The sequence below is a fragment of the Hemitrygon akajei genome, chromosome 13, assembly GCF_048418815.1.
Source record: "Hemitrygon akajei chromosome 13, sHemAka1.3, whole genome shotgun sequence".
In the NCBI taxonomy this organism is placed as follows: domain Eukaryota; kingdom Metazoa; phylum Chordata; class Chondrichthyes; order Myliobatiformes; family Dasyatidae; genus Hemitrygon; species Hemitrygon akajei.
In genome coordinates, this window is record NC_133136.1 from 38,867,244 (window position 1) to 38,878,588 (window position 11,345).

At 39.8% G+C, this 11,345-nt stretch overlaps 1 protein-coding gene across 1 annotated transcript; it reads left to right on the forward strand.

Annotated features, from left to right (window-relative positions):
- The first annotated feature begins 1,291 nt into the window (after positions 1-1,291).
- LOC140737782 (granzyme K-like) lies at positions 1,292-7,568 on the forward strand. Its single transcript, XM_073064418.1, has 5 exons — positions 1,292-1,351; positions 3,292-3,451; positions 4,358-4,511; positions 5,537-5,794; positions 7,312-7,568. Exons 1-5 carry the CDS (start codon positions 1,300-1,302, stop codon positions 7,459-7,461), a joined length of 774 nt encoding a protein of 257 aa, XP_072920519.1. The 5' UTR covers positions 1,292-1,299; the 3' UTR covers positions 7,462-7,568.
- Positions 7,569-11,345: the final 3,777 nt, after the last annotated feature.

Sequence of the window (11,345 nt, forward strand, 5' to 3'; positions counted from 1 at the left end):
TATAGCTATTCATTGGCAGCAGTCCAAATACACTGGATCACAATTTGTTTCAAAAGTGTTGTCTCCTCAGAATTTATTTTTGTTTATGATAGGCTGCTTGAAGGTGAACACAATATAATTTTAGACTAGCATAATGTAGGAATTGGGGGAAACAAGAAATTAACTTTTATTGAATATAATGCATTTAATTGCATAATGTTGCTGATGCTTTGTAATAGTTAACTAAGCTAAAAATGTTTTGTGGATGTGTTTCGTTAAGGAGCCCAACAATAATCAGCCAGTTGCCCAGATACCATTTCTCAATGACCTGGTGAAAACTCACTGTGTTTGTCACTGACAGCACCAGGATTTGCAGGGAAGAAGTCTAAATGGGAATGCTGAAAATGAATCTTTAGTGACATGTTGCACTTCATGGTTCTGTATGCTTGAAGCATGTTGTCAACCAGCTATTCGTAGTTTGGTGCTCTGTAGTTGCCAACATTCTTGAGTGATTTCCATGGATGTTCTCTAGTCCCACCAGAAGTTCTTCAAATTGTCTGTCATTGATGACCTGTTTGATTAGTGAACCAACAAAAATATCTTCCTTAATCTTGGCATCAGTTAATCTGTCTGGAATAATGAATTGAATTAACAAATAAAGGCGATTTCCATAAAAATGGTGCATGATAGGGAAATTTCATTATGATTTTCATGATCAGCTGCCCAAAATCCATAAGATGCACCCTGAAGTATTCAGGAACCAAAATCTTTGATGTCTGGTGTTATTGTCCCTTTCATTCCAAAAGTTCTATCCTCCACTAGCATCTCAGTCATGGATATTCCCATCTGCTCTTTACAATCTTCACAAGTCTATGAACAAATGGATGCCATCTATATTAATCCAGTGTAATAATATCATTTGGCCTTGGATTGTCAATATTTGAAAATAAATGCAATAAAGTGGCATATTCAAATGATGTTTCTCAAATTTAATGGTCTTTTAAGACATCATTTAGTATGCATTCACATAAAATCTGAACAAAGATGTCCTGCATGTTATCAGGTTAATCAATGAAATGTAAGGAGATAGACATCAAAATGAAAAGCAAACCCTCAGTGAAACCCACAATATTTGTTGAAAATTTCTGGTTCGCTTTGACCCTGTCATGTGACTTTCCATAACTGATATGGATCCAGATTAGAAAAATCAGCAAATCTTCATGATTATTAGTGGTTAGGGGTCACTAAAATAAATAAACCACTTCCCTATAAGTTTATTATAAATTAAGCAAAAACTTTGGTGTGATCACAGAAGAAATAATGATGTATAATCTGCTTGTTTTGTCCATTGTCATCTTCCTAGCTCCGGCGTGTAAGTAGCAAAATAAGGAATATTTAAACACGTTACGTTCATGAAAGATTTTATTTTAATTATAATTAATTTATGATGCATATGATAAGCATAATTTGTGATAATGTAAATTTTCAGTAATGGCTATATTAATATTTACCTTCTATACATATGGAAATAGATTCTATTGCATTGTTTTTCCTTGTAATTTTATTTCTAATTTGGAGAGGACAACTATATAAAATGTGGTTACAAAATTTCAATGAGCAACATGTCAAGCAGCATCTATGGAGGAAAGGAAATTGTAGAAGTATCAGCTTATTGTTTCTCCAGCCTGTGGCATCTGCTGTTTCTTGTTTCCCCTTGCTCTACTATCAATTTTTCTTGCAAATCTACTTGATAATATTAAATTTTTAACTAAGTATTATAGTTTTGAGGATTAATGAGAAGCTGTTGGATTTAATTCTGTTGAGTAGAATTCCAAGTGGTAGCCATGGGCCCAAGTTATGCCTGCCTCTTCATAGGCTTTGTCGAACAGTTTATGTTTGAATCCTTCCCCAGTTATACTCCCCACCTCGTCCTTCACTACATTGATGACTGCATTTGCGCTGCCTCATCACCATTGCACTTATCAACATTATCAACTTTGCCTCCAACTTCCACCCCCTCTTAAATTCACTTGGTTCATTTGACACCTTCCTCCCTTTTCTTGATTCATCTGTCTCCATCTCTGGAGGCAGACTGTCAACCAAAATCTTTTACAAACCTACTGATTTCCATGGTTATCTAGATTATACCGCTTCCCACCTTATCTCCTGTAAAAATGCATCAGATATATCCTCTTTCTTTAAAGATCAGTTTTTCCTCCCTCTACTATTGATGCTTTCCCCCATTTCCCATACATTTATGATCAGACAATCTTCCCTCTGCGGTAATAGTGATAGAGTCCCTCTTGTCTTTGCCTACTCGCCCATCAGCCTCTGCATCCAACACATTATCCTCCGCAATGTACACCATCTGTAAAGGAAACCTACCACTAATCATATCTTTACCCAACCCCCCCCCCCCCCCCATGCCCTGCTTTCTGCTTCCTTATTCGACAAAACAAGGTGCAGCAGGCATCATTCGGAGTTGCTTTTGGTCGAAAGATCTCCAGGCCCAACATGGGGCTCAATATTTTATGTGCTCAACATCAAAGGACAACTTTATATTTACAATGTATGGACAATACTTTCTTTGAAACTACGCACAAACATCACACCTCCCGATTTGCATGCACACCACAGACATCTATTTTAATGAATTTTTATCAACATTGTCTAGTCCGGGATACATGACTTTAATCAACCCATTGTTCAGAGATGCTCTCCAAATTAAATCCACAATGCATATTCAGGTACGGACACTTGTAACCAAAATCATTTGTTAAATGTAAATTACTAATCCACAAATTCCTTCTAACACCTTCGACACATCTACTCCTGGGATGCGGTTTTGGGTTTCTCTCCCTCTACTATTGATGTTCCCCTCACCCGAATCTCCTCCATTTCCTGTACATCTACACTCACCCCATCTTCCCTCTGCCATAATAGTAATAGAGTTCCTCTTGTCCTTGCCTACTCACCCATCAACCTCTGCATCCAACACATTATCCTCCGCAATGTACACCATCTGTAAAGGAAACCTACCACTAATCATATCTTTACCTCCCCCCACCCCCCGCTTTCTACAGCGATCAATCCAGTGTCATATTGGGCTGAGTCCATTACTCTCTGCACCTTCTTACACTCTTGTACAATCGAATTGCAGTGCAAGGCCATGGTACAACTACTCTAGGGTTATCCCTGTCAAGGGTAATTAGAGATGGCTAATAATTGCTGGCATTGTCAGTGATGTTCACATCCTGTGTGTGAATAAACATGTATGTGAAATAAAATGTTAATATCTTCTGTATATTGAAGATCTTGGAGCTAAAATTATCGGAGGTCGTGAAGTTGAACGGCATTCAAGACCTTATATGGCATCTCTCCAACTACATTTCAGGAACCGTTCGTTTGTTCCCTATTGCGGAGGAGCTTTGATCAGACCAAACTGGGTACTAACTGCAGCTCACTGTGAAATGTAAGCTATGTGGTGTACAAATAAAAAAGATATTTTGTGATTAACATACAAGTGCTTAGCTCGCAAACATAGCTTTCATAAAATAATTCCTTTTACACTGTTGTCACATCTTCATTAATATGTGTATCACCATATTATTGGCATTTATTTTTATTAGCAAGTGTCAGTTTGAATGGTCAGATATATACTCAGTGGCCACATTATTAGGTACCTCCTGTAGCTAAAAAAAGTGGCCACTGAGTGTATGTTCATAGTCTTCTCCTGCTGTAGCCCGTCTACTTCAAGGTTTGACATACTGTGAGTTCAGAGACGCTCTTCTGAACACCACTGTTGTAATACGTGGTTATTTGAGTTACTGTCGACTTCCTGTCTGCTTGAACCAGTCTGGCCATTCTCATCTTCCCTCTCCCATCAACAAAGCGTTTTTGCCGACAGAACTTCTACTCACTGGATGCTTTTTCTTCCTTATCACACCATTCTCTGTAAAAGCTAGAGAATGTTTTACCTGAAAATCCCAGGAGACCAGCAGATACTCAAACCATCCCGCCTGGCACCAACAACCATTCTATGGTCAAATTCACTTAGATCACATTTCTTACCCATTCTGATATTTAGTCTGAACAACAACTGAATCTCTTGACCATGTCTGCAAGGAGTGATTTACAATGAGCGATTTACAATGAGCTTGTCTGATGAACACTTTGAAACAATTTCAATCAGGAGTATAGTCTTGGTCCTTGCTTGGACACTGATTGGCTTTTGGAATTCACATATTAAAATAATAATGTTGCTGAATTGTATATTTCCATAAAGTTTACTGTTTGATTGTTGCCTTCCTGATGAATTTCTGTAAACTATTTTTTAAGCAAAGTGTGATTAATTATCTTTATTTTTGATTGGTTGCAGAACAATTGAATCAGGCCAGGTTCTTCTAGCAGTTCTTGGAGATCATTCTCTTACAAAGTATGAGAGAAGTCAACAAAGACTGCGCATCATCAGACAGATTCCCTTTACAAATTTCAACAATCTGACAAAGAAAGATGATATCATGCTGCTGCAAGTATGAATGTTTTTCTCATTCTTGCACAGTGTTTAAAATCTTTAATTTGCTTATTAGCAATGTTTACTTTACTGAACAACAACTGTTGAATGGCTTTTGTGACTTGGATGAGAATTATTGATTGTGGAGAATATTAGTATTGGCAATGATCCCTCCCATCCGTCCAACAGTCTCCTTGATTCCCTTCCGTCAGGCAGGCGGTTCGATAGAAATACGACAAGAACTGTGAGGATGAGAAACAGCTTCTTCCCCGAGGCTGTAACATGACTCAACTCCCTGCCACCACCCAGGTCTCATCAGTTATGAAGCGCCAGTAGCTCGTACTCTTTACTTTTTAACTGTGCAACTTATTATTTGTTAATTTAATTGTGGTCATATTACTTCATGTGTTATGTGTATGAGGTACAGTATATGTACCGTGTTGTGATATCGGTCAGGAGGAAGGTTGTTTCGTTTGGCTGAATACATGTGTACGATTGGATGACAATAAACTAAACTTGAACTTGAGCTGTCTAAGCCTGGGCAATATCACAGTTAACCTTGTCCTTGACATACAAAGGGTTAGTAAGTTAATTGGGCACATGAGTATAATTGGGTGGCTGGGCTCATTGGGCTCGAAGGGCCTATTACTGTGTTGTGTCTTTAAACTAAATTAAATATAAACTTTAATTAAAAGTGTGACAGCTGCTAAGTCTGACTTCTTGGAGTTTCATCATTAACAAAGAAAGAGTTAGAGTGAAGAACCTTCACAGTAGGATTAATGCTTTATGACCATCATTCACACCACAATTTTCATGACAAATTATCAATTCCATCATACGAAATGTAATTGATATTTAATTTTATTCATCACTTTTAATTGAGTCTCTGTCCCTTTGATCATCTGAGAAAAAAGAAAGAATTCTGGAAAACAAAATATATAAATAGATAAGCTAACAAATCTCTTCAGGAGTAAGGATATCATTCAAGATATTCTTCACTTTTAGGAGCACAAATATGTGAATTCAAAGTTTTTGTGTCAACAGCTCGAGACTGATGCAAAAATCAACCAGTATGTGAATGTGCTCAACCTTCCCAAAGGAGGAATCACCGACATGAAATCTGGAACAACGTGCACGGTGGCAGGATGGGGAAAAACAAAAATAAACAATTACTCTCACACACTTCAAGAGGTGGAGGTCAAGGTAATTGATCGCAGAAAATGCAAAGGCATGTATCGAACTAAAATAACCCAGGACATGATCTGTGTTGGTGACAGCAAAGGCAGAAAGAATGCATGTCATGTGAGTATGCTGTGTAGTCATGTTATCAGTAACATTTCTATAAAGCTATTGGATTAAGTATAAAAATCCCAGTGATTCACTGGTGCCTTCTACAGATTGAAACTTTCAACGCTTCCTCAGTGTTATTGTGACTGACTCTTATTTGCTTTCTGAAGAGCTACTCAGTTGCATTAAAAAGTCTTCAGAATGTGGTCCAGCATTATCCTAGGGAAGCTAAGGGAAACTAGATTAGGCCATAAATGCTACACTCACAGGTAATGTCCACATCCCCAGGTGGATTAAAAAAATAATGATCAGATAAGAAAATGTGTATGTGTTGATTATGGAGGAACCATTTTCTTGCATTTTCTAGGATCTCATATCCAGGCCCTGAATTTAGATGTCAACATAACTTACTATAATTTCTCTACCAATAAACTTTGTCTACTGTCAGTGTGATGATTAAATGGGCAGATGCAAGATAACAGAGTCAATCCAGAGAAATATAACGTATTGACATGTCTAAAATGTAAAGAGAATTTATTCTAAATCGTGTCAATTTGAAAATAAGGATCATGCTAGATCTAGTGTTCTGTCTGATCCTAACATCCAGTTGGGACAGAGTGGATCAATCTGTCTGACACTCTGTACCAATGAGGTGCCCTGTGAGACAGGCCAGGCTCGGGACGCCAAGCAGAAACAGGAATTGGATCCTGAGAATTTCCTATCAGAGATGATTAAAAACTACATAAGCATATTTAATAAAAATTGTTTAAAGACAACTGAACATAATAGCAAATGATTAAAAAGGTTAAAATAAAGTAAATTTAATGGACTATTTCCCGTTATTTAGTTGTTTCACATACCAGTGACTCCATTCAGTGAAGGAGGTTACTGTTCTTGTGTCAGCTAGTCTTGCTTAAAAGCAGGGGGTTGGTGTGGTAAACTATGTATACCTGTCTGGACACGACGCTCTGCTGACTGCTCCTGTGGCTCCTCCCACAGACCCCTGTATAAAGGCAATTGGGGCACTGCTCCTCCCTCAGTTTTCAACATGTCATGCTCCCTTTTCGCTGTTAATAAAAGCCTATCGTTCACTTCCAGTCTCCTAGAGTTATTGATGGTACATCAGTTGGGTACAAAGTGAATCTGGCCAAATGCACAAGCTGGGTTCAGTGGAGAGTCGAGTGGCAGAGTGGAGGGACAGCTACACCAGCATTTGACATCTGTTTCATTCTGAACTTCCACATTCCACCAGAATTTGAAGTCAAACTGAAGTACAGATTGCAGATGGCTGACGGTTTTCTACACAATGGCTAATTTAGGAATAAACTCAATCCAGGCCATGGGAAACATTCCATGAAAAGACTCTTTGTGAGTCCAGTTACCTACATTTGCTCCTAAAGTAACTCACACCTCCTCGGTACAGCTGGGCACGGATAATGAATTGTGATGTGATGTCAAACTGACAGTTTGCATTCTGTCTCTTTAGCTAATTCTGCTCAATTGTCACCTTCATCTTTTTCTCTCTCTTCCAGGGTGATTCAGGCGGCCCTTTGATATGCGACAAAATGTATACTGGGATTGTGTCCTTTGGCAGAAAAGGATGTCCATATCCCCAAATGCCTGCGGTGTACACGTTACTAACAAAGAAATACATTGATTGGATTCGGGATACAATTGGTTGACCGCTGAAGAATGCTGAAGAGCTGTACTGAGTTATCACAATCCTGCTTCACTCTGCTTTACTTACACTGATGCTCAGTTAATTGGCCTAGAGGGCTGGCTTGCCTCTATCCTTACCTTTTCTGTTTTGCATAAAATGTTACACAAAAGTGTAATAAAAAACAATAATTATCAAATTCCTTGCCTTGTGAAATCCCTGTCCACTGATGTAAGTTATGAAAGTGAACTGAACCACATGTAGGTGACATTTTAGACTAGCAGCAGTGACTTGCTTTGCACCATAGAGATGTCGATAGTGGAGGCAATCAGATTGTGAGATCATTAGGATTTGCATTAAAATATCACAGATTGATGGTGGAGTAGCTTTATAGAGGTTGTTGCATCTTCATGGACAGAAGGGGCTGCCCGGTGCTGTGAAGTTCATTGTTCTATCAAGTAAATATTTAACTTTGGAACTGAATGCTCCTCTTGCACTACCAATGATCGAATGAGATTTACAGGAAGATGTTGTTTCCTGCTTCTCATTGCTAACTGTCACAACTCCAACAGTGACCTCAGGTCAGCTGCAGGGTCATCAGCCGGGACCACCACTCATTGATATTTCTCTCCCTTAGCCCTGGTCCATCTCCTGGTGGCACAGCAGTGACACGGGCCTCCCTGTCACCGCCTGCAGCTTCCAATGGGGTTAGTTGGTCCCTCAATTATGTCCTTCCTCCTCAGCCACAGCCAAAAGCTGCCCTTTTCTGCCTCTTCAGCCAGCTCTCTGGTGGGCCTCCTGAGCCTCATTCCTGTCACTGCCCTATCACAGGGTAACCTTGTCAGGGTAGATGATTGCCTCACGTCTTACACTCAGCTGCTAGGACTGAGTACTTCAGCCTCTTCTGCTCATGGGCAGCCTCCACTCCTTCCTCCCATGGGATGGTTAACTCAATGAGAACCTCTGCACTGTGAGATGGAGCAGCTGCTCTCAATTTATCGATTGTCTCAGCTTAATTTGCTTGTATAACAGAAGCCTAATGTCTGCATGATATCCAGATCCCTCATTAATTGAACAATTATCTCAACTCTCCAAATGTTTCACAGAATGGTATAAAAAGTCTAAGAAACTTCGCAATTCCCATTTCCAACCCCAGTTGTAGGTTGCACACTTTGAAGGCAGCCACTGCAGGGAAGCTGCATGTTGAATGAAATCAAATTGGGACAGTTAACATGATTGAGAGTTGAAGAACTGTGGGAGGGAGGGAATCAGGAAGAGAGTGGGCCACTCTAAAACAGAGGTCAGAAAGGTAACTGAGGAACTGAGATGCAGAACGAGTGATTGAGCAATAGATGAGTTTCAGGGTGAGAACATGATTGGGAAATCAGATGGGAGTGACAGGACATAGTGATTTGAGCACTATAGGGAAAATCGTATCAAGGAACCAAAGTCTGAAAATGAATGATCATCTTTATTCATCACTATACATTTAGAATTAGCACAACACAAGAAAATATGGATGAATTTCAGCCTTGAGGTGCTTTTTGAACATTGAGTGATCTGCAGATATCTTATTTGTGGAACCTAATTACTGGATTTCATGATTCTATAATGACAAAACAATCCGTGCTGAATTGTACAATGATAATTCAAATTCATTTATTTGGCTCTATTTTTGTCAGGAGGAAATTGCACTCATTTCTTGCTACATCACCTGTAATATTCATAATCCTGTTAACATCTGACAGTCAGACTGTTCATTTAATTGTATTTGGTTTGTTTTTTTGTTGTCAAATGTATTGAGGTGCAGTGAAAGCTTGTACTGCATACAGATCAAATCATTACACACGGCATTGCGATAGAACATGGTAAAGCAAGAACAGAATGCAGAATAAAGTGAAACAATTACAGGGAAAGGCAGTGTAGGTAAAGATATAAGGTGCAAGATCGTAACAAAGTAAACTGTGAGGTCAAGAGTCTGTCTCCTTGTAGTGGAGAAACATTTAATAGCCTTATAACCTCAGGATTGAAAATATCCTTGAGCCTGGTGCTACATGCTATCAGCCTTATTAAACCTCTGCCTCATGGGAACTTTAATTATGCCGGCTGGTTTACTGAGGTAGCGAGAAGTATGGAGAGTCCATGGAGGAGAGTCTAGTTGCTGTGGGAGAGTCATAGAGTCATAGAGAAGTACAACACAGAAACAAGGCCTTCAGCTGATCTAGTCCATGCAGAAACCATTTAAGCTGCCTAGTCCCACTGAGCTGAACTGTGACCATAGTCCTCCATACTCCTACCATCCATGTACTTATCCAATCTTCTCTGAAACGTTGAAATGGAGCTCTCATGCACCACTGATGCTGACAGCTCATTCCACACAAGTGTTCCCTTGCATTTCTTGTTCTCCATGAGCACCTCATGTGTTCCTACTTGCCTATACCTGATATGCACCTCCTTTTTTTCTCAAAACCAGGGCCTCAACATCTCTTGAAAACCAAGGATCCCTACACTTATTATCCTTACATTTTATTCTGACAGGTGCAGACAAGCTTTTTTTACTCTCAATTTTGTTTTTGAAGGCCTCTCACTTTCCAAATACACCTTTGCCTGAAAACAGCCTGACCCAACCAAAACTCACCACATCATTTCTGATTCCATCAAAATTGGTCTTTTTCTAATTTAGAATCTCAGCCTGTGCACTGGACCTATCTTTTAGCATATTTACTTTGAAATGTGGTCACTGCATTCAAAGTGTTTCCCTACAGAACCTTTTGTCACCTGCCCTGTCTCATCCCTGATAGCAGATTCAGCATTGTACACTCTCTCATTGCCACTTCTATGTACTGATGGAGGGAACTTTTCAGAGCACGTTTGACAAACTCTATCCAATCTCGTCATTTTACAGTATGTGATTCCCAGTCACTATCTGGAAAGCGAAAATCACCAACTATAAAAACCTTATGTTTCTTGAAACAGTTTGTGATCTCTTTACAAATTTGTTCCTCTAAATCCCTCGGACTGTTGGGTGATCTGTAATATAGCCATTAATGTGGTCATACCTTTCTTATTTCTCAGTTCCACCCATAAGGGATCACTAGTCGAGTTCAGCAGTTTGTCCTGATGGACCACTGTTGTGACATTTTCCCTGACTAATAACACCACCCCTCCTCCTTTCATCCCTCCTGCTCCTTCACATCTAACACAACAGAACCCCGTAATATTGAGATGCCATTCCTGCCTCTCCTGCAACCAAGTATCACTAATGGCTACAACAGCATAATTCCATGTGTTGATCCAGGCCCTGAGCTCATCCACCTTTCCTATGATACTTCTTGCATTGAAATATACACAGCTCAGGACACTAGTCACACCCTGCTCAATCTTTGATTTCTGACTCTGTCTGAGGTCTTACTGATATCTGCATCCACAACCTCTCCACTAACTATTCTGGCACTCTGGTTCCCGTCCCCTGCAACTCTAGTTTAAACCCCACTGTGCAGCATCAACAAACCTTCCCACTAGGATATTAGTCACCGTTCAGTACAGGTGTAAACCATCCCTTCTGTACAGGTCCCACCTTCCCTGGAAGAGAACCCAATCATCCAAAAACCTTATGCCATCCCTCCTGCACCAACTCCTTAGCCACGTGTTAAACTGGATAATCCTCACAAGCATGTGGCACAGGTAGTAATCCTGAGATCACAGCCCTGGAGATCCTGACCTTTAAATTGGCACCTACCTCCCGATGCAGAACTTCATCATTTGTCCTACCCAGGTCATTGGTATCTACATGGACCATGACCTCTGCCTGTTCACCCTCCCGTTTAAGAATTTGGAGGACTTGATCTGAGATATTTTGGACCCTCGCACCTGGGAGGCCACATTCCATCTGTAAATCTAATTCTCATC

Coding starts and splice junctions, on each gene's coding strand:
- LOC140737782 (XM_073064418.1), top strand. CDS start 1,300: ATGATGTATAATCTGCTTGTTTTGTCCATTGTCATCTTCCTAGCTCCG. Junction 4,512..5,536: donor ATGATATCATGCTGCTGCAA/GTATGAATGTTT, acceptor TTGTGTCAACAG/CTCGAGACTGATGCAAAAAT. Junction 5,795..7,311: donor GCAGAAAGAATGCATGTCAT/GTGAGTATGCTG, acceptor TCTCTCTTCCAG/GGTGATTCAGGCGGCCCTTT.